Source organism: Papaver somniferum, unplaced genomic scaffold (assembly GCF_003573695.1).
Source record: "Papaver somniferum cultivar HN1 unplaced genomic scaffold, ASM357369v1 unplaced-scaffold_35, whole genome shotgun sequence".
NCBI classification, from domain to species: Eukaryota; Viridiplantae; Streptophyta; class Magnoliopsida; order Ranunculales; family Papaveraceae; genus Papaver; species Papaver somniferum.
In genome coordinates this window covers 1,573,862-1,600,085 of record NW_020645971.1, presented here as the reverse complement: position 1 = coordinate 1,600,085, position 26,224 = coordinate 1,573,862, and the positions used below count along the sequence as shown (strand labels likewise).

At 38.4% G+C, this 26,224-nt stretch overlaps 1 protein-coding gene and 1 long non-coding RNA gene across 7 annotated transcripts; both read left to right on the top strand.

The window, feature by feature from the left end:
- The first annotated feature begins 7,950 nt into the window (after nucleotides 1–7,950).
- Nucleotides 7,951–10,169, top strand: LOC113342321 (phosphatidylinositol transfer protein 3-like). Of its 3 annotated transcripts, none has more exons than XM_026586899.1 (6): nucleotides 7,951–8,107; nucleotides 8,397–8,481; nucleotides 8,771–8,947; nucleotides 9,098–9,196; nucleotides 9,291–9,536; nucleotides 9,641–10,169. In XM_026586899.1, the coding sequence occupies exons 2-6, from the start codon at nucleotides 8,413–8,415 to the stop codon at nucleotides 9,929–9,931; spliced, it is 882 nt and encodes a 293-aa protein (XP_026442684.1). In that variant the 5' UTR covers nucleotides 7,951–8,107; nucleotides 8,397–8,412; the 3' UTR covers nucleotides 9,932–10,169. The 3 variants fall into 3 exon arrangements, with proteins under 3 accessions (XP_026442684.1, XP_026442685.1, XP_026442686.1); XM_026586900.1 differs by lacking the exon at nucleotides 7,951–8,107 and adding an exon at nucleotides 8,123–8,141; XM_026586901.1 differs by lacking the exon at nucleotides 7,951–8,107 and adding an exon at nucleotides 8,248–8,266.
- A 4,991-nt stretch (nucleotides 10,170–15,160) lies between these two features.
- On the top strand, nucleotides 15,161–18,300 carry LOC113342160. 4 transcript variants are annotated; one of them, XR_003356463.1, is made up of 7 exons: nucleotides 15,161–15,487; nucleotides 15,581–15,653; nucleotides 15,757–15,834; nucleotides 15,976–16,106; nucleotides 16,217–16,423; nucleotides 17,796–17,918; nucleotides 18,034–18,300. It is a non-coding gene; the product is annotated as an uncharacterized LOC113342160 (long non-coding RNA). The 4 variants fall into 4 exon arrangements; XR_003356462.1 differs by having other exon boundaries at nucleotides 15,162–15,487; nucleotides 15,757–15,811; nucleotides 16,217–16,428; XR_003356459.1 differs by having other exon boundaries at nucleotides 15,162–15,487; nucleotides 16,217–16,428.
- Nucleotides 18,301–26,224: the final 7,924 nt, after the last annotated feature.

Below are 26,224 nucleotides of genomic sequence, written 5' to 3'. Positions count from 1 at the left end.
AGGAGGCATGTACAAAATACCCGTACATGCTACATCTCTCGGCGTGTTACACTAACCCGATTGAGCATCTGGACTGTCCATATCAGTCTCAGAAACAATCATGACCATCCAACTTCACCAGCATGATTGGATGGCTTAGTTGGATCCATAACCCTCAAGCAGGTATTGGAGCATTCAACACCGGACCAATGCGGACCCCGCATGGTCGGCCCCCCAAAAAGGGAAGCATAGCTTGCTAAAACGTCCAGCCAAAGCAATATGGACGTGAAACCCTAAATTAGGGTTTGCGGCACATTACATGAGTCGCAAATCAGTCTCAACCATCCATCTTCGCAGGCATAGATGGACGGTGTAGATGTAGATTCAAAGGGCCCAGAGCATGTCAACACAATCACCACGGGCCCGCCTACAAACACGACCAATCGGTCAAGACCAACCACAGTTGGTCGTTCCAAACCGTTCGCCCAAAGTAGGCATGCCGCACGGCCGGAAAAAACCCTAATTAGGGTTTATATTGATCGTGAGCGTTCGTTTTCTCCTGATCGAATGGAGGGTTTAGGAGTCGACTGAGCAGGTCCAGTGAGCATCAACATGATCACCGTTGACCCATCTATCTCCACACCCGATCTTCCAAGGCATACCATTCCTGGTCTCCTCTATTCGCACGCCCAAACTGGCGTGGTCACACCTCCCAATCACGAACTGATCTCGACCACTCAACTTCACCGGACAAATGGAATGGCTTAGATCACGTTTCCATGGGATAGTCTGGTATAGGCTTGAACACCATCCTATCACCTACACGCCGAACCAATCGGCCGGGACTGACCAAGCTTGGTGTTCTCGAAACGCGAACCTGAAGAGGGCATGGCGCACGATATTTGCGGCACCAAACTGTTGTCGTAAATCAATCCTGACCGCTCCTCTTTGTCGGACAAATTGAGCAGTCCAGATTACACTTTCACGGGACAACAAGGTATGGGCATGTACACCGGCATGCCGTCTACACACATACCCAATCGTCCATGCCAAAATCATGTCCCAAGCTTGGATTCGACCAAGATGAAAAGTGGTGCTTTCGCACCTCTTCCAAAACCCTAATTCCACTAACGGTCGCAGATGAGTGTCTCAAAGATCATCTCGTCCGTCCAACTGCACCGGCTTGGCTATACATCCCTGGTCAGGATTTAATTGGTCAGTGAGGCGTCATGGTGATCACCACCCGTCACTCTACCACACCATGTGGTCGGCCAAGGGAGGACTTGCTTGCGCAACCTCCAAACCATCACATGAAGTAGGATGGACATGAAGCTATTTTGAGACGCTCAAACAACGATGCTTCATTCATGTTGAATATACTCGATGCAGTACCTGCATAGAATACACATGATACTTCACAAGTATCGACTTCCTAAACACTGAGTTATCTAATCTAGCATTACATGCTACTTTCTGTGGGTCCCACGATCCACACTTTCGAGACATCAATCATGTCACAAATTGGGGGATACATACTGGGGTATTGGTCTGGCGGTTTACAGCGTGCAGCGTGCAATGCGCCATCACAAGAACGTGTCAGGAAGTCATGGACGGTTAGTGATGATGGGAGAAGTGGGCAAGACTAATCGTGTAACACTAACACACGACCCCACTACCCCATCACTCCACTTTCTCCACTTCCCACGAGATACGAGGTTCAGGCTCAAAGACTTGTATAAATAGGTTCTCCGCCCTATTTTCTAAACAAGACAAGACAACAGAAGCAAGTGTTGATACAATCGTATTCAAACACCAAAACTGATAGCTTACACTCTGCAAGCCAGTTCGGTCTTCTGATACAAGTCATACATAGCCAACACCTTCACAATCTCAACACCCTCTTCGCTTCCCTCCCTAAGACCAACCCCATCTCCTTCACTTTGTGACCGAAACCTGTCTGGAACGACCATTTCTTGGTTTAGGTCGGACTTGCACAGATTGATTTCTCGAATCACAAGCACTCCCGTGCAGTGCATTTGTTTAGGGTTTAGATTCATTTCTCATCCACACACCCCAAATTACCAAAACCGGCAGAAATAGTTTTCACCCATAAACACTCTTGAAAATAGTCATCATCATACTCAAGTTCTATAAATGGACCAAGAGCATGAATATTAGCTTGGAGAGGTACTTGTGGTGGATCTTGTAGCAGCAACTCTTGGTGGTTGAGCAGGTAAACCTCAATGCAGTTTTGGTGCTCATGTCCTAGTCTGTGACAATGTCTGCAAAAAAATCTCGGTAGCTCTTGATAGACAAAATCAGTTCTGTTGACACTCCTTCGATTGTTAGGTGCAGTTGTGCCAAATTGAAGTGGCTGAGTAATATCAATTATAAGCCTAATTTTCATGGTGTTGCAACCATTATAGTGGTGAATATGGTCATCAAAAGCTACAAGTACTTTTGAGTGTTCTCTATGACATTGATGATTCTTGTTTGCTCAGGGTAAAGTTTGTGAAGTGAAATCTCAAAAATTTCAGTTGTGATTTCAAAGTTATCTGGGAGCACTGAGAAATTACATGGTCAAAACATGAAGGTGTCTCCATAAATCACTCTAGTTCCTTGCCTTAGGACATTAAAGTACTCAAAGCTAGATTCAAATTTGATCAAATAAAAACCCTACCAAGCTTGCTAACTGAGATCTCACCAGTAAGCTTCCATCTATATTTTAGAGCATTTCTTAAGAAAAAGGAGTTTTTGTTCATTTTTGTTAGAATACAACCAACCAGCTGATGCTGCCAATATCTAACAGGAAGTAAAGTATTCCTAGCATGAGAATCAAGAAAACCATTGTATGCAACATCTCTAGAGCTAAGGCTAGACATAGCAAAAGCAATCACAAGTAAAACAAAATATTAAAGGAAAAGGATAAACCAGGCAAAGAACTAGGGAGAGAGGATAAAAGGGGGAGGTAAAAGTGACTGGTTTGAGCCAAATTTATAGATGACAAGATCATAGAGAGCTCTTTGGATTTATTTTATTTTTAATTTTAATTTTTGAATTAAAAATATGAGGATAAGGTTTTGCAGAGGGAGAATTGAAATTGGTTACAGCAAGAAAATAGGCTTAGGGTTACCTGTTTAAATCTCCAATTGCCACTTCAATTCTTTTATCTTCAAAGGTGAAATATAATATTGTTCTGAGTAGACGGCAACAACAGAGAGGATGGACAGTACTCCTGTGAACTTGAAGTGAGGACCCGCTGATTGAAAACCCGCCGATTACAGAGAGGAAAGTTGTAAGCTCATGATGAATTGTTCTTCCCGCAGGCGTAGACAACATCATTTTGATAAAATCAGATCCGAATAAAAGGACCATCAAATCAGTTAAATCATTCTTTAGAAATAAAATCTTGCTTGATATGAAGGATAGATTTATTGTAGAGACCACAGAACACCAACATCTAATCAGACCATTCTCCTAACTTTTAAAGACTACATCTTGAAAGGGCCGGTGGATAAGGGGTTTTAGCTCGAAGAAATTGTGAAAACCATGGAAGATGTTTTTGAGATTAGGGTTGCAGAAGGAATTGATTTTGGTTTTGTAGATGGGTGAATTGACTCGTTTTTGCCCGATATACAGAGCGTTTTTCTCTTTTTTGGCTTCAGTAATATTGTAGCTGACATTCAAGGCGTTTCTCACCCAAGAATGATCAAAGTTTAGTTTTGGTGTTTGCAGACACATTATCAAAAAAAAAAAAAAAAAAGGTCAAAACTCATACATTATTGTTGGTTGATCATCGGGAACTTCCCTCACCGTTGTTTATGGATCCGATGCACTGTAGTTATGCGCCACAGGACGGAGAGTCAAAAAACAAAGAGAAATAAATTAATAGCAATAAACCAAGAATGGAAACCTGAAAGAGGAAAAACAAATTTTTTGTCCGACTAAATAGGAAAATTTCTCCAACAAAAAAGTAACAAGTACGTTGTGTATTATTAAAATGACAAAAACATAACTACATACTACCCCTCCCTGGCCTTTACTAGTCAAACTAAACCCATGCTTCTGTTGCTGTCTCTCTCTCTCTCTGGTACTCTTGTAGTTGTAATTGTTGGTTAAACTTCAACATAGAAGTCACTAACAAGCTGGTTAGGACAAGATTAGGAAATTGATGTAATCCTAAGGGAATTAGAAGTCATCTAGTTCTAAGAAAAGGAAAGACATGTAATAAGGTAATGGGACTAGGAAAAGGAATTCATAGTTCTATATATATATGATCACCAAAGTTGTGGTTGATCATATGAGCAAGATTAGAGCTTGTGTTTAGTTTTGAGAGATTTTCTAAACATCAATAAAGAGGGTTGTCTTTATATATGCTAAGTTTCATCTTGCAGTTGCCATTAATTGGTATCAGAGCTTGTTTCTGAGCCATGGAAAACGAAACCACCATTGTGGGTGCAAAACAGTTCACGCCACCATCAATACAAGTTCCAATCCTCAACGCCACAAACTACACAGTATGGGCCATGAGAATGAAGGTACTGATGAAAATCTACAAAGTTTGGAAACAATTGATCCTGGTACATTGGACCCAGACAAAAACAATGTTGCCATTGGATTATTCTTTCAAGCAATACCAGAATGTCTTGTTCTACAAGTTGGTGAACAGGAAACTTCAAAGAAAATTTGGGATGCAATAAAGGCACGTAATCTCGGAGCTGATCGAGTTAAAGAAGCCCGTCTGCAAACCTTAATGTCTGAATTTGAATGAGTGAAGATGAAAGAAACAGATACTATTGATAGATTTGCAGGAAAGCTATCAGAGATAGCCTCAAAAGCTGCGTCACTTGGACAATCCATTGATGAAGATAAACTGGTAAAGAAGTTTCTCAATAGTTTACCAAGATCCAAGTATATTCATATCATAGCTTCTCTCGAACAAGTCTTAGATTTAAAGAAGACTAGTTATGAAGATATAATTGGAAGATTGAAAGCATATGAAGAAAGAATCCTTGATGAAGAAAACAATGGAGAAACTCAAGGAAAACTCTTGTACACAAACTCTTACCAACAAAACTCTGCGACAAGAGGAAGAGGTCGTGGAAGAGGTGGTAGAGGAAACAGAGGCCGAGGAAGGGGAGGAAGGTTTAACTCACAAGATAGAACAACAAGTCAGAATGATCAAAACCAAGGGAAAGAAAAGAAGGATAGATCAACATTATTTGTTACATATGTGATAAATCAGGACACTTCTCCTCTGTATACCCTGAAAGAATACAAAACATGGAAGAAACAAACAAGAATGAAACAAGGGAAGCAGATACAACTCTTTTCATGCACGAAGTTGTATTCTTAAACGAAGGGAAACTAATACCAAAGAACTACGAATCAAAGGATGGAGAAGAAGGAATCTGGTATTTAGATAACGGAGCCAACAACCACATGACTGGCAAGAGACACTATTTTGTATGAACTCAACGAGAAAATAAAAGGAAAAGTGAAGTTTGGGGATGGATCTTCTGTAGAGATTGAAGGGAAAGGATCAATCCTATTTCAAAGCAAGACCGGAGAACAGAAGCTTGTCACAAACATATACTTCATCCCAAACTTACAAAGCAACATTCTAAGTTTAGGACAAGCTACAAAAGTTGGATGTGATGTTAGAATGCGACAAGATTATCTAACAGTTCATGACCCAAGTGGAAGACTTTTAGTTAGAGTCTCACGCTCACAGAATAGACTCTACAAGATAAGTCTCATGATTGGAAGGTCATTGTGTCTGAATATGAGACTGGAAGATCAGACATGGAAGTGGCACGCAAGGTTAGGACACATAACTTTCAGAACCTTAGAAACTAATGATGGACCAAGTAAGGATCCAGGAATGTTTCACATGAGATGGGGTCAAGTAATTGATGAAGGCGAAGGACCCATAATCATCAATACCAATGGAAACAATGATGTTAATCAAGAAGAAGAAGAGAATAATGTAAACACTGAGAATAACGAAGAATTAGAAGAAGAAGAAGAAGAAGAGATCGATGAAATAACTCAACCTATTCCACTGCGAAAATCAACAAGACAGATACAAAAGCCACAGTATCTGGAGGATTATGTTCTTCAAGCTGCAGAAGAATGTGAGATAATGCTACTTTCTGTTAATGATGAACCAAGGAATTTTCAGGAAGAAAAGGTCTCGACTAAATGGACACAAGCATGTAGAGAAGAAATTATTTCAATCAACAGAAACAAGATTTGGTTTCTAGTTGATAAGCCAGGTGGGGTAAAAGTGATTGGTCTTAAGTGGATCTTCAAAATAAAACGGAATGCTGATGGTATTGTCAACAAATATAAGGCAAGACTTGTAGCTAAGGGATACGTTCAAGAATCAGGCATAGACTTTGATGAAGTTTTCGCACCAGTTGCTAGACTAGAGACAATTCGTCTCTTAATAACAGAAGCAGCATCAAACTCATGGGAAATTCACCACTTAGACGTTAAGACAACATTCTTACATGGTGAATTGCGAGAAGATGTGTATGTTGAACAACCAGAAGGTTTTGAAGTAAAAGGACAAGAACATAAGGTTTATAAGTTATCAAAAGCTCTATATGGTCTAAGACAAGCTCCTCGAGCCTGGAATACAAAGTTAGATCAAATCTTAAGAGAAATCAGATTTGTTAAGTGCTCTAAAGAAACATCAGTATACAGAAGAGAAGAAAAGGGAACGCTTCTTGTGATTACAGTCTATGTAGATGATCTATTTTTGACTGGAAACTCCCTTAAGGTGATCAATGAGTTCAAGAGAGAAATGTCATCAAAGTTTGAGATGTCAGACCTCGGAAAACTCACTTATTACCTTGGCATAGAAGTCCATCAAAGAGTAGATGGGATTCAGATTAAACAAGAAGCTTATGCAAGGAGAATTCTGAAAGAAGCAGGACTTGAAACTTGTAATCCAACTAAGATACCAATGGAGTTTGGACTTAAAGTTTCAAAGGCACAAGAAGAAGCAGAGATTGATTCAACGAGTTATAGAAGAAATGTTGGATGCCTAAGATACTTATTACACACAAGACCAGATTTGGCTTTCTATGTGGGAGTAGCAAGCCGTTATATGCAGAGTCCACGCAAGTCTCATGGTGATGTAATAAAGTAGATATTGAGATATCTAAGAGGAACAATCATCTGTGGATTGAAGTATGGTCGAGGAGGATTAAAAGGAATTGTTGGGTATAGTGACAACAGTCATAATATTGACCAAGATGATGGAAAAGGTACAACTGGTCATATATTTTATCTAGGAGAAGCACCTATTACATGGTGTTCACAGAAGCAAGACACTGTTGCCCTCTCATCCTGTGAAGCTGAGTTTATGGCTGCAACAGAAGCAGCTAAACAATCAATATGGCTTCAAGAACTGTTGGGTGAAATCAAAGGAAGAGAACCTGAAAAAGCTCTCATCAAGATTGATAATAAGTCTGCAATTGCACTCACTAAAAATCCAGTGTTTCATGGGAAGACGAAACACATTCACAAAAGGTATCATTTCATACGAGAATGCATCGAGAATGAGGTCATTAACGTAGAACACATACCTGGAACTGAGCAGAAAGCAGATATATTGACAAAGGCATTAGCTCGAATCAAGTTTGAAGAAATGAGACAACTGATTGGAGTACAAGATATGTCACGGGTAAGGTTGAAGCTTAACGGGGAGAATGTTGGTTAAAATTCAACATAGAAGTCACTAACAAGCTGGTTAGGACAAGATTAGGAAATTAATGTAATCCTAAGGGAACTAGAAGTCATCTAGTTCTAAGAAAAGGAAAGACATGTAATAAGGTAATGGGACCAGGAAAAGGAATTCATAATTCTATATATATATGATCACCAAAGTTGTGGTTGATCATATAAGCAAGATTAGAGCTTGTGTTTAGTTTTGAGAGATTTTCTAAACATCAATAAAGATAGTTCTCTTTATATAAGCGAAGTTTCATCGTGGAGTTGCCATTAGTAATCAACTCAACTCAATTGACTCTTTACATATTGGAATACCAGTATACCACACATTCATTCATTCTCAATTCTTTCGATCGATTGGAGATATTTTCCTCCAAGGGATTCTGTGAGTGATCCTCACTTCTTAAGTCGTGTTACTTGTATGTAGATTGTTTCTAGTTCGTTTTTCGTTAGATCTTGATTAATTTTATCTCGATTGTTGAATTAAGCAAGTACTATGATGAAAGATCGCTAATTTTCTGGACAAGGAACGTAGCAGAAAATGGTGGAACGAATAACACTTGGTTTCAGATGTTAAAAGAGTTTTTTTGATACAACCAAAAATATGAATTTGAAAACTAAGATTCGCAGAGGTTTTTGACAATTTTAATTTGTCTTGTGCTTGCTTGTTTCAGATTTTAAGGAGCAGTCATGATGTTTTGGAGAAAGAATTCCCATAAGGAGAATGGATGTGTTCATCAGTTTCAGGCTGATGAAAAGGTAATCAGAATAACTTCTTTATTTATTCTCCACTCATGCTAGGGGAAACCCCATATCTGATTCAACCTACATCAATCGATAAACTGGCTTTGTATTGACTTTCTCGTTGCTATTTTCTTCAAATTAATGAAAATTGCAGACTCTCGCACTTGCTGAATATGGGACATTTGCTCATTGCAACACTCCCATGTTTAGGGTATCTGCATTTAGATTTAGCAGTTGTGTGATATCAATCGCAGTAGGGCTCTATGTTATCTGAAAATAAGCAAACTTATTATTCTCTAAGCAGGTCAATGAGCTAAGAGCTGCTATGGGGAGATTAACCAAAGCCAGTGAACACTTCTGCACCGATGCATGCTTGAAAAGATATCTGGAAGCTCGAAACTGGGACGTAGACAAGGCAATGAAAATGTTAGAAGAGACAATTCAGTGGAGGTCAACATTTAAGCCTGACAGTATCCGTTGGGTAAGAGGTTAAACATTTTTTGCGTACCTTCAATCTTTTTATTGTTTATAGTACTTGGTAAGCTGTAAGATGCTTAACAAATAACAACAGAGAACAAACACTGATTCACGTAAGCTTGCACATATAATGTTAATGTATTTTGGTTATCAGAATGACATCGCAATTGAAGGTGAGACAGGCAAAGCATACCGAGCAAATTTTTTTGATCGACAAGGGAGAACTGTTCTTATACTGAGACCGGGAATGCAGGTTCTGTAGTAAACCACTCTAACTCGCACAAGTTAAGCATGGGCCTTTTGATGGATTATGAGAAATTAACCTCATGATATGACTTGTTTTGCAGAATACAACAGGATGTGAAAATCAGATGCGCCATTTAGTATATCTCTTAGAAAATGCTATTTATAATCTTCCCAAGGATCAAGAGCAGATGGCCTGGCTAATAGACTTCACAGGATGGTCAATGAGCAATGCTGTGCCAGTTAAAACTTCTAGAGAGACTATTAACATTTTACAGAACCACTACCCCGAGAGACTAGCTGTAGCATTTTTGTACAACCCTCCAAGGATATTTGAAGCAAGTTGGAAGGTCTGAGATCTACTCTCTTTTCATTGCATCTCTTTGTGAAATATTTCAATCTTAATTTTCTGCTTCAATCTTCCTCATTATATTCTGCACAATTACCTATACAGATTGTCAAGTACTTCTTGGATGCAAAAACATTTGCAAAGGTGAAATTTGTCTATCCAAAGAACAAAGATAGCGTGGAGCTTATGAAGACATATTTTGATGATGAGAACCTTCCAGCTGAGTTTGGTGGAAGAGCTAAATTGCATTACGATCACGAGGAATTCTCAAGATTGATGAACGAAGATGAAGCAAAAGCTGAAAGAGAATGGAAATCGGAGAACAGTAACGGTCACATTAACAACGGGAAACCAGAGGTGTGTCATGAGGCAGCCATTGCACTTCCAGCTAGTTGAGCAGTTCATCTATCAGATTGCTGCTATGGTAAAACAAGTTCTAATCGAGTTCACTACCTCCTATGTTGCAGTCACAATCTTAGCTAATCATATATGTTATACACAACACTGATGATGTAAAAGTGTAATAATAAATGTGGATTCGAGGTTATATTTTCTGATAGAATAACAAGGAAGACTTGTTCGAGGTTATTGGTAATAATTCATCTATAAATTTCTGTTTCCTTCAAAAAAAAAATAAAAAAAAATCTCTTCCCGGTCTGTGACTGAATTTTGATGATTCCTTTTGTTTTTCTGAATGCTCATGGTATCCACAGTTATTTGTCCCCGCCATATTCAGGAGCGACTTACTAGGAATTTTATGATGAGAATCTCATGTATACGAAGTCCTGCTTACTCATTGGGTTTGAATACTTTTTTCAACATGGTCTGGTCTGATCACGGCCTTGGATAGACTTTTCAGATATGATCATAGGTCTGGGTAAATACTAATAGTTGTAATTTCCAAAAATCATTATCCAAAACAACAACAATAATTGCTCCATCTTAACCCACCCACCCTCCGCCAAGTTTGGAAGGAGGCAAGGGTAACTAAAGAGTCATCAGAGCTTCTCTATCTAGGTATCAATGTCTCAGCTATATCTTTCACTTGCTGTGCACTTCGAGAGCAATTGAGCATTTTGTTAGTTTCATACTTAAATGATGTTGCAGCTTGGATAGTCGTAATGTTTTGGAGAAGATATTCTCACAAGGAGATTGGGTTATTTGATGAGAAGGTATCTTACATCACTGTGGAGTGGTAGTCTCAAAGCTTTGTTTTCATTACTTCTCTGTATAGTTACATACAGAAAATGAAACATTAAGCACTTCATCGCCTACTTCGAAAATCACCAAATCTTTTGTCTTGAAACAGGTAAATGAGCTAAAAGCTGCTTTGGGGCACTAATCGAATCTAGCGATGCTTAATGTACTGAGGCATGCTTAAAGAGACATTTAGGAGCTCGGGATTAGGACATTGTTAAGGCAAAGAAGATGGTGGAAGAGGGAAAATGCTATATAACCAGCTGCATAACAGCTGAGTAACAGCGTTTTCCATGTGGCTACTTATGTGGCGGAAGGAGATTGTTCTAACTTTTGTCATGTTAGTCTGAAATTAGGAAAAAAAACGGCATAAATTCTTTCTTCTCTTTGTTCGTAAATTATTTTTATCCGAGTACCAGTTTATTCAATAGTGAATGGAAATTCTTCCTAGTTCCTATGGAAGATAAATTAAATTTAACATCATGCACAATCAAGCCATCTTTCATCTTTTGATCTGTTTTTCTTCTGCTGCGAGAATCTTCCACCGCCATTAATGGCTAGTTTAAAATCAATAAAAAATTTTTACATTAATAAGCCTCTAATTAAAACTAAATCCAGATCTCATGCTTGTGAGATATGATTGATTAAGAACACTATTCGTCGAGATGGAGAAAAGTGGGATTGTCAATTTGAGTTAACTGAAAACTCCATCTTTTTTTAAGTTTTTAAACTTTGTTCCACAGATTTTTCATTTGCTTTCGATCCTTGATGATAATCCTGGCTTCAAAAATTAGTCAGGATTTTAAATCCTGATCTTGCCGTGAAAAAGAACAAAAGAAGAGGATGTATGTTTCCAGAGAATCTAAACTCTACTTTCCGTTTGGTAAATCCAAGTTCCAACTGATGATTTTTTTCTTTCTTTTACTGTGACGTGTTAATAGCAACATATGTCTCTCTCCGACTCACACATTGCCATGTAGACATCGCGGTCAAGCAGTTGTTACCCAGCTGTTCAAGTAGCAGGATCGGTGGAAGAGAGAATTCAGTGGAGGTTAACATTTAAGCCTACCGATATCCATTGGGTAAGCTTAACTACGTGTTTACAACAATTTGCGGAGAATTTTATCTTCGTAGTTTGCTACTGTTAGACTGTAAAATATAATAATTAACTAGATGACCGCTGCCACAGTGCGGACGGCCGGCCGAAGAAAAAATGAAACACTGTTGTAATTGGATTATAAAAGAAAATTTGTGCCTAAAGTGAAAGTATCACTTTTCTTGAAACGGAGGGAGTCCATCGTTTTATTAGTTGCAATAGAAAATTAGTTGATGCATAAACCAAAATATGTTATTGCATCATTTGTGGTGGTTTTTGCATAATGACTATAAATCAATTTATGAAAATTGTGCCTAAAATGATAAATACCTCCGAATTTTTCGTAAAAACTTTAAATTTGATATCGTTGTGTGTACTCATCGCGTAGATTCTTTTAAAACTTTCCAACGATATAAAATTTATAAAATTCCAAGCAGGGCGGTTCCTGATAGGCAAGTAGGGCAAACCCCACTTGCAGGCGACACAGGTCCGGGGCAACAAAAAACTCATTTCTGATTGGGGTTTTCATTAAATAAAAAAACAGATGGACTAAATTATTACTTATAATATAAACGATTTTAGTTTTTTTCTCCATCTCTTTCATTCTCTTCCCCGGTCATGCATCCTCCCTTTTCTTCTCCATAGGCCAGTTTACTAATAACCACAACCAATAGACTATCTAAAATAGACTTTTATTTAAAAACAAAAGCATTTTTTTTTACCACTTCACCTATCTTCCATTTTTCTTCCATAAACTATACAAATATTCTTCATGATCATTTTTGATTATTGTTTTTTTATTTTAACTGTAGTTGTCTATTTTTGTAGTAGTATTCTATTTGTAAATTAGAATTACAAATTAACTACGCCATTCGTTCAAAAGAATTCTTTCCGCGGCCTTCGGCCGCCTCACATATTAGTGACATTCTAATCATACACAAGAAAAAAATTATCTCCAGTACAGGAGCAAAAGAAAAATCGTTCGCTTCGCGGCAAATTATTTTCAGGAACGGCCCTGATTCCAAGGAACGGATTTTTAGATATGTTATATTAAAGTTTGGTTGTCAATTATACCCTTAAAAAATAGGATAGTTAAGGAATTATAATACAATCAACAACCTAAAAACTCAATACCATCCCTCACTCCAGAATAAAAGTAGCACTGATGGAGCTTACCCTCTCTCCTATTGGTCGATGAGCGTAACCTCGCGCTCTCATTGGCTAATTGAGAAACCATTCGTATTCGTCGGATGAAATTTCGTTAGATATGGTGCGTTGATCTGACAATATGCGGTATAGATTGGGTGGATTATTGGGACACACGCGACGGACGGCCCTCATTATTTAGAAAAATTGCAAGATTAATTTCACGCATTTATTGTGAAAACCCAGAAAATAAAAAAAAACTACTATATTAATTTCGGACATTTATGATTAAAATAATAAAAAAATCAATTCAACATATTTATGGAATAAAATAATATAATTTATATTCTTTGAATCTTTTATAATTTCATGTATTTATTATAGAAAATCCAGCAAATAAAAAAAAATAGTATATTAATTCTTACATTTATGAATAAAATAAAAAAATCAATTCAACGTATTTATGAATAAATTTATGTGATTTATATTTTTAAAATCTTTTGTAAGGAAAAGAAAAAGAAAAAAATATAGAAATGACAAAAAGATTATTATATTAATCTTTATTAATCTTTTATAATTTCATTTAGTTATTATAAAAAATCCAGAAAATAAAAAATATACTATATTAATTTCGTACATTTATTGAAATAAAAATATCAACTCAACATATTTATGGAATAAAATAATAAGTTTTAAATTTGTAAAATCTTTTGTAAGAAAAAACAATTATGGAAATGGTAAAGAAAACACCTATATTAATTTTGGCATTTATGATTAAAATTAAAAAAATTAATTCAACATATTTATGGAATAAAATAATAAGATTTGTATTTGTTGAATCTTTTATAAGGAAAAAAATCATTAGAGGTAATATATTATATATTTGACAGCAACAGGTAAAAAATCCTGATGGAAAATCTTTGAATTTAATTTTTCAAATGTAAAAAATTTCTTTAATATGGCTTTAAAAAAAATCAAAGTTTTTACCTACACGGTTTAATATTGTAACTTTTAGGGGTTGATTAGTCTTATTTCCTAAACATATTATTTCTTTTATGGAATTTCTTGGCTTGGTTGTTCTCTATATAAACCACTCGAGTGGAGAAAGATCTCATCATTTTCACGTTGTTTTTTATTTTCTTAGGGTTTTTCTTTTTTCATCTCATATTTCTAGAAGTATGAAATTTTGTTGTCGATTTTTTAATATATGTTGTTGATTATGTTGTTTGTTTTGCAGTTGTTGATGGTATTTCTTGAAGAGGATCAAAAACAAAAACCTGCAAGAAGGGAAAATCTGAAAACATAATCAAGGTTTATTTTTTTGGATTTCCTGATAGGTCTGTTGTTTATTATTGTTTTTTTGATAGACGGTATTAAGAAATCTTTCATTATGAAAGCATGATAATATTCATTAGTTAAGGATCTTAGTTACGCTAAACAATATTTTCTGAGATGCTAATGAATTTAGCGTCTTTTTTGTTTTCAAATTGCAGGATGTCACTGCGATATTGCCAATAGTGAGAATAGGTTCTTCGAAGAAAAAAAGTGAGAAATTATGGAAAGATGTACATTTTCTTTTATCGATCGGCAGTGAAAATATCCTGTTGGCTATTACATGAGCAACATTGTTACCAGATCTATTTACATATTTTATAATAGTACCTAACTTAATAGATAGTTGATGCTTTATTTCATTTACAAGACCCTGATGCATCCACTGTACATGTGGGATAGCATCATTGATAGAAGAGACAACATTTTGACAATATGACTTAAGGGATAGCATCATTGATAGAAGAGACAGCATTTTGACAATATGACTTAAGCAAAAAAACGATCATACTCAAAGTTGCTGCCCCAATTTAGTGCTTCTTTTCTATGTTGAGGTCTCATGTTCTCTATATGTTGATCTTCAGTTTTTATAAGGCTCCTCCACTGCTTTCATTCTTGATTTTTCTTATAGTGGAAAATGTGTTTTTTAAGTCTGTTTGGGATTTATAAAAACGACTTCCGATGGCTTTATGTATGCATCAAGCTTGCTATGGTAGATTGTTGGGGTCAAAAACAAGAGCACCCGAGGGAGACTTAATATTCGGGGTAGTTCAGTAAATATAGATTATGCCACGTGGATTCTAATTAAGTCTGTTAAAGGAACTAGTTTATAGTCCCATATTCCAAGGCGGAATTTTTATTAGATTAATACCATTTCTCACTCTTCATATGCACCTTACAAATTAACCCGAGATCCCCTTCAACAAAATTACAGACCCTATCTTTTCTTTCATCACCATCAACTGTTTAACTTGAAGAACAGTTTATTCATTTCGCATACTCAAAATCAACGAAACCCTAGAATAAAAATCTGGGTTGTTTCTCGTTTCACAGATCGAAACTTGCTGTTAGAAATCATTTATCCTAACCTCTATCTCAAATTCAAAATCCATGTACCAGCAGAAATCAGAAGGAAACTTTGTAACTCTAGATCTAATTGTTTTGCTCCTGAAATCATTAGGGTAATATCGATTTAATTCTTGTTTCATAAATTTGATAAACTTTTTAGTATTATTAACGATTTGAATTTCTTCATCTTCTCTCATTTTTTGCAGGAAGCTGTTTCATTTTTCTATTTTTCCCGACAACAGAACTCATCAAAATGGGTAGAACATCACTTCTTATAGTGTAATAAACAAAATCCCTAAATCTAATTTGAATATTACTATGATTATATTTTGATCTTTAAACCTAACTAATGGTTTATTTTGTTGTTTTTTGAGTCTTTTAGGTTGAGGGAGACGTCTGCAACTTCACAAAGAAGGGTTTAAGAACATCATAGATTGGTATTAATTTCATGATTCTCATGGTATTGCTCAAGTTAATAGTTTTCTCTTAATTGGTTTATTCTTTGTTGCTTTTCTCCTGTTGATTTGTATGCGTTTGATTTTTTTTTGTTTTTATAAAGGTTGGTTTAGGTTTTTGATTAATGGGTTTTCTTAATTTTTAGGTAAGATATATTGCTTACAGCCTTGACACATTCGAAAGATGTGTGGGTTGTTTGTTGTCTAGATCTGTTTGCAATGAGGTTGTTTGTTGATGATTCCCCACGGAAGAAGGTTTTATTTCCAACACTCTCAGGTTAGTGTTGTCCTGTCACTTTTGTGGCCAATTGATGAATGTAGCTTGATTATGTGGATTTTCTTGTAAGAATTTGAACTGAGTGTGTAGTCTATTTGATGTTTAATTAGGTGAGTAGAAGCTGTTGACACCACAATCACGACAGAGGACAGGTTTCTTCTTAGTGCTGGAATCTAGTATGGTACCTCTTAGCAGTTAGCACTACGAGTGAAGCTTGGGTTATCCAAGCATGGAAAGCCAGTTGGTCTTGAGTAGAAGCTCAAGGTAGATTTGATAGTTATTGGTTCGGCTGTAGACTGGAGCATGGCTTGGTAAAGGTGAGGTAAGGAATTCAACTCGATTGTTTATACCACTTGCTCGTATGAAAATTGTTGGTGGGATTGAATTACTGCTGGGAATCAGAATTATTATTGTCATGGTGTACGAGAGTAAAACTATTAGATGAAAGAATTGATACCTATTGATTAGGATTAGTAGTTTGACACAAGGACATCTTTGGGTAAAGTGAGGGTAGCGATATTTCAAAGTATACTTCGGAGCGGCTACGATGTGGTCGGGCCACATACTTCAAGTATGTGGCCCCTATTTATATTTTGACACACATTGTAAAGTAGAAAAAAAAGTTTAAAAACTGTTTTATTACACAACTGTTTAACTAAAAAAGAAATTAACTTCCCACTTTTTCTCAAAAAGTGAATGCTTTACGGGGATTTAGAGGGGGCAGGTTTTTAGGTTATACAGGTGTCAAGAAATAAAGATGGGCCACATACTCATTGTATGTGGCCCGACCACATCGTAGACGGAGCGGATATATTAATTGCAGTATAATTCATCTTTCATTAAATAGCTGTAAGCAAATTTCTCGTGCACATGGTTTTGATAGTGGTACAACATTCTCAGAGTTTCTTTTTTATTATAGTTGGAAAGTCAGCATGATGCAATGTGAATAACATGAAGCAGAGTCTGTTGATTATCATTGTATGACATACTTATACATACTTTAGAATCACCCTTCCTGTTTCAGAACTTTAGAACTGAAATTAAGGTTGTCATTTTATTATTATGGATGGTGACGCCGCTGCAATGCGCATTTCAGATATGAACTGTTTATTTGGAACAGCGTAGGTAGGAGGATTTTGAGAATGTTAATCGTTACTCTTCTTGTTCTGTACTAAATATGAAGGTTGTCTAAAATTACAGTAGTGAACTGAAATGAGTATCCAAGATGTTACAGTGATATGCTAGGATCTGTTTATATACCTATTGGTTCTATTAAGTATTACACCTATTACAAGAAGGCTTCAGCATGTATGTTAGCTCTTTCCAGCGCTACAGGGCATGGAACCAACATGATTGCAGGCATTGGTTTAGGTTCATGATCAATTTCTCTTCCTGTTCTTGTAATGAGTGTGGCCATTATTTGTAATAAGCCACTTTTGATTGTAGAAATTGGTTCTCGGTTTAGTTGTTGTCGTTGTTGTTTCATGGAGTAATCATGGTTGTGGGTATATACACTTTGTCATGGAGTAATCAATTTGCATTTGTGTCTTGTTATATATACACTTTTGTTTCATGGAGTAATCATATATACCTATTTGTTTGTTTATATCTGACCTATATCATATAAGTATACATAAAGATGGTTCTGTTATTTCAACTCATAATTTTGAATTTACCTGTTGATTGCAGATGAGTCGAAGAACTTTCTGGCTCGCATAGCAGACCTGAAATTCCTTTACTTTGACAATCCTAGCGATGTCCTAGAGCTTAGATTTTGGGCTTCTTACCGCGGACAAATATTAGTCTGGACTGGTAATTTCTTAAAACTTTTTGTCATGTTTTGTTGGTTTTTTTTCACAATATAAATAGTAGTGTAAATGAAGTACAATTTTTTTGTCTTTAAGATGTTTGCTTCTACTATTTTCAGGAAACTCTTCTTGTACGTAAAGATTTGTTGACATCTGGTAGTTTAAATGATCTTGTTGGAGGGCTGTGTTAGGTCAAGTTTATCAAAGCTCATGATGTTAGAGTTGTATTGACCACCATATTATCGATATGGATTGTGATACTTTTTAGGTTAAGTTGCCTTGGTAGTTTTATCAAAAGAAAACTCAGATTTGGATCATGAGTAATTCCATTTTTTATAAGTTGTATAACAAATTTTGTTTTTTAATATAATGTTGATTCAAATTCTTGTTCGTTTTTAGGATAGATATTTGAATTTAGTTTCGTATTCATATACAGTTCTAGCTTAAGTTTCAGTTGAATCAGTTTTGGATTCAGCTGAATCCTTTTTTTATTTTAATATAATCCAGGAAAACGTCTACCCTGTCAGCACTTCTATATAGACAAAAACCAACGGGTCCCAAAAGCAGACGTTTTGAGAAATAAGAGTATATCCAGATGTTTCAAACACGCAACTTTAGTTAGCTTTGCTCTTAACTTGATTATGATCAACAAGTGCATGTTAAGGTCTTAGTTTACAACTTATTTTCGGCCTTGACAGCATTCATGTGTGCGATGCAGGTATTCCTGCACGAGGACTATCATTTTGTATACTCGATTAATTTTACGTGTTTAATTAATAAAAATCTAGCTGATTCTTATTGAAACTTCGGTGGCATATGTCACGTATCATACCTCACCCAAATAATAGAGGAAGGTAACCTCAATACATTGCTCATAGCTCATGAGACTAAAAAGGAAAAGAGGAAAAAAACGAAGCTACAAATGTAAGTGAGCACGAGTTTGCAATTACAATATTCAATTAGAGCTTACCATGGTTAACTTAAGTTGATATATATAGTTGGCCATGAACCTGATTAACATTTTCTTGACTATCAAAGACGAGATATATGAATTGGTCAACAATTTTAAATTCCTTTCTTAAGTTTGGGACTCCTTAAAAAGGAGACCATTGTGATTTTCTGTCCTGCCAAAGTCTCCGACACGCATTTATTTGGTTTCTATACAGGGGAGGACAACTGAAGAACAAAAATGGATATATGGATATTTCGAAAATGGTTTACTTCACGTAGACAAATATAAGTTGAAACAGATGTTTGCAAATTGTAGATGACTTCATGCCATAGTACGTAGTAATTTTTTTTCCACACCAAAAGTATTTTCCTTTCCCCCATACATCGATTTTTTTTTTTGTATGGGCATGGGTTTTTAATGTTGGTTTGAGAAAAAATTTTGTTGTTAACGGTCATGAGAAATGCAATGGGGTGGATGAAAGTGATCGAGGGTGGCGTTAAAATCTCATACTTACAAACGGAAGCTTTGCAGGAAAAATATGCCCCTGAAACTCCGAAACATTCAACTATGATCCATTTTTCCCTAATAACTTTTATTAAACATACTTTTCGTAGTTTTATGAGCGAGACACTATAGGTTGTCTCCGTCATCACTGTGAACACATAAATCACGAAGTCATCCACGTGTTCACAAACAATATTCACATACATTCTAATTCTAGGATTGTACGTCGTATGTGTAAAGGGGATGATTATATCGATTCATCGACTCAAAGCCTTCGAGCTTGTCATTGTCTAGTCGAATATTATCATAAGTAAAGTTCGTATAAAGGAATAAACAGAGAAACAAGTATAAATGTAAAGCACATGAAGTTCAACGCTGAATGTAAAGTGCTGAAATGTAAATAAGACAAAGATTTACGTGGTTCGGCACTAAGGCCTACATCCACGGGGCTGGTGTTTCACTATATATTGAATGATTCCAAAGATAGTAGCTTTAGAGTATACATAGGTCTGCGGAAGTAGGGTGATTACTTACTCTTCCTATTTCTCTCTCCTATATTCTCCTATAATTTCTATGGATTGGTCGGCCCCTTCTCTCTTAGTGGAGAGGGGTATTTATAGGGTTGGAGCGTGGGTCCTACTTCTGAGGTGCCGTTGTAATCTTATCTTCTTGTGCTTTGTGCCCATTACGCAGAGGTCTTAGACATATGCTGCGGCCTGAGCTTGAATACGAAGGGTTATCCTCGCCTCTTCCACGAGCTGATTGACACGTGTATATCTCTTTGGTATTTAATGCGGGTAGATGGATGTCTGCTCGTGTCAGACAAGTGTCTCTTTGTCTGGTCACATCTGTGTCAGTCAAACTTCCTCTCAGCCGTTGATCTGGGATCTTCCTCGGGATTGGGTGTATTAACTCCCAAGGGGTATTATCTGGTGCTCCTCTAAGCTATCATACCTCTGCGATCCTCTGTCCCTGACCGTCAGATCTGCTGACCGGTGGCATCTTCTGATGAGATGCTTGTTATCATGTTTTGATATCTTGTTTTGCATGCCTTCCACGTGTCTCTTTCTGTACACGTGGTGGATGATGAAAGGTGTACATACAATTTGCCCCTCTTCTTCTGACTTGGGCGCATTTTGCAATTTAGAAGAAGAAAGGTCGTCCTACACGTTTCCCACCTTGCATTAACTTTCTCCATAACTGCTCCTTGGTACGAGGGACAGTTATTGTCTTCTCTAGCTTCATAAATAGGAAAGATAATGTGAAAAGAAATTTTTATCCTCTTCTTGTCAGTGTTCATCCTCTTCTTGTTTTCTATTCTTGTTCTTTACTCATTTATTATCGTCATTCTTGTGAGGAAGATAACGGCATTCAATTTTCTGTCTCTTTCGTTCTCGATTGATGTTGCCCCTGTATCGCAGACAACTAGCTTCCGATCCTCCTTTCTTCGACTGTGGTTGGTGCTTGTCGTCCTCTTCTTATACAGGTATGGGGTTCTTCATTAGCTGCTCATCATTGATTTATCCATGTATCTACCCGTTTGTTTCCTGCTGTTGTATTCTTGGCTTTGTGATGAAGAACACACATGTTGAAGCATATATGCTTGCCCCTGTTCTTTGTTACAAAGTCTGTGAATCTGTATCTAAGTGTTATCCCTGGAGTTGGATGGAGTATTTCTGGTTTTTTAGTTCTTAGGGTTTTTAATGTTTATCCGGATGAACCATCAATTATGGGTTTTTTGATCTTTAGTGATCTCCTCGTATTCTTCCCTAAACTGTTTTTCTGTTTCCTTGTAGATATGTCTGATCGTCCGCGGGCTCCTTACAAAACCCCGTCGTCTAGTCCGCCAAGATCCCCTCCGCGTCGAGATTCTGAAAAATCTCCACTTGGGGAAGGTCCTTACAAGTCTTCGCAATCGGATCCTCGGGGTCATAGGGTTTCATCTTCCTCTGGTGCGAAGGTTGTGCCTACTAAGAAAGGGGATGTGCCGAAGGGTCCTTCTGGGTCTAGGTATGCTGTTAACCGTGCCCCTTATCGTTCTCATGAAGATTTTAGGAGTGCGCAGGCTCCCCCTCGTGATGACTCTAGGAGTACGCGGGCTCCTCCTCCTCGTAAGGAAGCATTGGATGTTCCGCCCCTTCCTTCTATGGATCCTCCTTCAGTGCCTCCGCAGAAATATTTTCCGCCTCCTCCCACGGTTTCTTTCAAAGGGAAGTTCTCCAAGGGTACTATGTCGAGAGTTGATCCGTCTAAAAATCTTCCTTCTAAAAGGAAAGCTTCGGAATTGAGTCCTACTACTGATTCCGCAGACGAAGAAGAAACTGTCCCCGTGATACGCAGCATTTCAGTTGGTAAGAAGAAGGTCACTTTCAAGCATATTGATCTTGAGATGTTCAAGGAAAAACATGATCTTCAAGCTTTTGAGGTTCGCTTCTATGCCCCTGACGATGATATCACTTACGAGCTCCTTGCTAAGTATCATTTTGACGAGTTTCATCTGTTGACTACGGTTGGAGCCTTCGAGGCGGGTCTCATGTGGCCCCTATATAAGTCGGGTGACTCCTTTTATTATGACGTGTTGGCTAGTCGCGAAGGCTCTTCCACGAACACTCATAATCTTTCCGTGTTACAACTATCTGGGAATTATCTTCGTTCACTGAAGGAATGTTACCTGCGAAGCAAGGGAGAGACTATGATGACCTGCTATGTTCCAAATCCTGCTGAGAGAGAGTGGTACACTCCTCAGAATTTTAACAGTTCCTTTGGGGATTATGTCAACAGTAGAAACCGTAAGCCGTGGAGTGTTAGTCTTCGTAATATTGCTGCTCCCCGTGGTGAAATTCGTCTTTTGAGTGAGGTGAGTGATGCCAAGATGAAGTATGTTCCTGGTACTGAGGGATCTGCTAAACGGAAACTCTTTCCTGCTCGTGAAAGGATTAAGCGTGACCATGATTATGAATGGCATGCTACTGTTATTGAGGTAGTTGGTCCTTGGGCTTATGATTGGATTCCTGGTCCGCGCGGCTGGCGTCTTTCTGAAAACAGCAAGCCTCGTGAAACTCCTCCTGCTCTTTATGGAGATTTCTGTCCTTGGTGTCCGAATTTCGCGGGCATGAATTTTCCTTACGCTCTTGATGTCGTTGATGGAGATGAGGAGGAGGGTTCTGGTGCTACCCATCCACCGAAGAGTGCTGCTGCTGCCAAGGTATAGTTTCTTCTTATATTCTCTATTCTATTTGCCCCTTTTTCCTTGCTTGAAATAATTTTCATTTTTGAAGTGAGGGAAAAAATGAGCCTTTGTGGGGATGTGTACTGATTTGTAGGTGTCGAAGAAGAAGAAACTTGGACCCAAACAATCTTCTACTGTGGTTACCGGTGAGGCTGAGTTTTATGAGGAGGTTACGAGTCCTGTAAACGAAGGGTATGCTGAGGTTGAAGAAATGTCCGATGGAGAAGAGCGTACCGACACTTCTCACCCTGATGACGAAGGTGGTAATGGTGAAGAAGAAGTTGCCGCGGGTGGTGATGGTGAAGAAGGAATTTCCGCAGGTGGTGATGGTGAGTCTGAGGGCAATATTACCGTTGGTGGTACTGGCGGGGGTGGATATGCCCCTGTTGGCGATAATATTGTTGGTGTGGGTACTCTTCCCGTCTCCCCTGAATTTTCTTTCGGTAGGATATATTCCGCGGGGGAATCCTTTGATGTGAATGCTGCCATGGGTCTTGCAGAAGACTTCTCATTGCTTTCCCCAAATGATGATTGGGATGTGGTTGGGGATATTGGTAGAGAAGATGTCACCGGTCAGCAGGCTGAAAACGCCGGTGGTCATACTGAGGCTGGTGATGTCGAGACTTGCGCGAGTGAGGAGAGAGCAGCCAAAGGGAAGTCTGCGGTTGAATCTCCTTCAGAGGATTTCCCTTACTCGCTAATACCTGAAGGCGAAGATGCCATTTTGGCTTGGCTTAAGAAGAAAAATCTGATGTTCGTCCCCAACCCTGCCCTAGTGGTCCCCGGTGAGAAGAATTCTGACGCTTATACTCGTCAGATGGTGCAAGTGTCTTCTGAAGTCCGCGTTGCTGAGATGTGGGAGAAGAATCTGAGAGCTTCAGAAGCTAACCTAGTGGTTGACCCTCCCTCCTCTGTTGCTGATATGATGTCCATAGCTGATGGGTACCAATACGGTTTTCCCCAGCAGTGTGTCTTAGAGGTAAATCCTTCTACTGATTCCCTCATGATATACGAACATTGTATTTTTCGTGATATCCGACCCCTTGGGTATAATACTGTTTGTCGTTTGTGACATAGATGATGAGGAGCGAACATTGTAACCATGTTCTATACCAATTCTTTAAAGCAAAGTCTTTAAAGTTGGAGGCTAAGCTTCGTCATAGAGAAGAAGAACTATCTGCGGACCAGATGGAAATAAGTGAACTGAAGGGTCGCCTGAAGGAAAAGGAGCGGCTGGGTAATGCCGAGGAGAGTCTCCGTTCAGAACTTGCTATAGTCCGCAACAAATTGGAGAAAGCTCGCAGAAATGTATCATCCCTCACAGGTTCGTATTTTTTATTGGTCTTTTACTCCTCGTTATTCCCTATGTGTATTTTGGTGTTCTGTCTCAGTCTCCCCACCCTATCTTCAGTGGGTGGAGTCCCCGAGCTTATATGGCTTCGGAAAGAAAGGAAACGACAGAAATCCCGCATTGCAGAGTTGGTGGGTAAGTTGAAAAGAGAAGCCGTAAAGTGGAATGCTCGTGCTGATGAGCACAATGCCTTAGCAGTTGAGTGGCCTGAAAATCGAACACTGATGGTTGATATGAAAAATAAGTACAATCATGACCGTTGTCTGTTTAATGGTACGCTGCTATGGACGCGTGACAACCTGCGTGATGCTCGAGGACATGCTTCGGACTTAGAGGCTAGAGTGCGTTTTTTGGAAGGAGAGTTACAACAGGCTCGTTCTTTCTTAGGCCCCGGGGTTAGGGATAGTATGCTGCATCTTTCCGAGGAAAGAGATAATGCTAGGGATGAGGTTGGTGCTCTTAGTAAATCCCTAGCAGCGTCTCGAGCTGATGTTGCTAGCCAAGTGGAATATGAAAGAGATCTTGAAGTGAATGTGTATCGACTCCATAAAAGGATGGGGGAGATGAATGACTAAGTCAACCATCTTCGTCACTTGGATTCAATAAAGCAGGTAGACTTAGACGCGAGTCAATTTGCTCTTACGAACCTTCAAACGGATTATAAGAAACTATCCGACGAATATGACTTTCTTGATGAAGCTCGGGACGCAGTTGTTAATGAGTATGAAGAGGATTCGGCTAATGTCGAAGGTATAACCTCGTTTTATCGAGTGTGATTCTGTTATTTCTTCGTTTTAACCCCTTGGTATTTCTTGTTTTCAGCACTCGAGGGACAGCTTCACGCAACAAATGATGAGCTTAAAAAAACTCAATCTGCCTTAGTGCAGCAGGAAGGACAAGTCAACTATTTCAAAGGGTTGGCCGCGTCTCGTGAGGAAGCAGCGGAGATTGCCTCCAAAGAGGCGGAACGCCTATCTGCATTGTTGTCTCAGGCCAACCAGCGGACCGCTGTTATCACTTATAAAGCTCGATGTCAGTTGGCTGAAGAGACCAACAAAGTCCTAGATAAGATTGAACTTGATCTTAAAGTCGAACATGGTCTTGTCAAAAATTATCCGCGTCGTCCCCTTCCCGCTCCCTTGCCTGGTTCTTCTGGGCCTTCTTCAGGTGGTAGCGTACCTTCATCTTGCAGAGACAACCCTGTTGATGGAGCTGTATCGTCCAAGTAGATTTCTTTTATTAGTCATAGAAAGTTGATCCTTGTTGATTATATAATTACGGATCATTTTTTGATGTGTTTCCTGCTTTATCTTATTTGCTGAACTTGTAATCAACTCTTTATGAAATGGATCATCCTTTTGGCATACCTGCGTTATCAATTCATCTTTATTTTAAGTATTGTGAAGTGTTAAACTAGAAATAACTTGCTTTGTAAAAAGTTGAGAGTGTTTGGGTGCGACACCGAAGGTAAATACCTTCGTGATCGTCTTGAGACTTGTCACCCCGCTGGCGAATCCTGGGCCAGAGGATTCCCAAACAGTGGGGGCCGAGGCAGCGTTCTAGGATATGAATGCTTATTTGAAATATTTACATGCACCCATTCCGTCGACCCGCTGCCTTAAAATTGGTTGGGTATCTCTTTCTGCTGGGTTCCTTCCCCCTGGTCTTACACTCATAGACACTGATAGGGAGCCCTGAGAGATTGTAGATTAACTACTTTCCCCAATATTGTTAATTTATTATGTAATGTACATGCGTTCACCCAGCGGGCCTTTTGACCATTTCGTTTGCTTGAAGATTTCCCAAAAAGTTTGTTTGATTGATAGGTTGAGGCCTGCTACTCCTCGTACAGAGATAGAAACATGTAAAGCGGTTACGCTGCCTTCTTCTTCTGGTATTTTTCACGCAGATACAAAGCTGTGCTGCTCCTATGGGTACTACGGTTTGAGACATTTAGCATTCCAAGGGTGCCGGAGGACCTCGCTTTTCAGATTGCGAAGATAGTAGGAACCGTTTCCCGCAATGTCGTGTATTATAAAAGGTCCTCCCCATGTAGGTGCTAACTTTCCCCATTTCTTCTCTCGTTGATACCGCGGGATTGTTCTTAGCACATACTTCCCTTCTAAAAAATTTCGAAGCTTAACCTTTTTGTTGTACTCTCTCGCTAATCTCCGTTGATAATTTTCCATCTTTTGTAATGCTGCTTCCCTCCTTTCTTCCAGGTCGTCCAGTCTCTCTAACATCATGTCTGTTGTGAGATTTTTCTCCCATGCT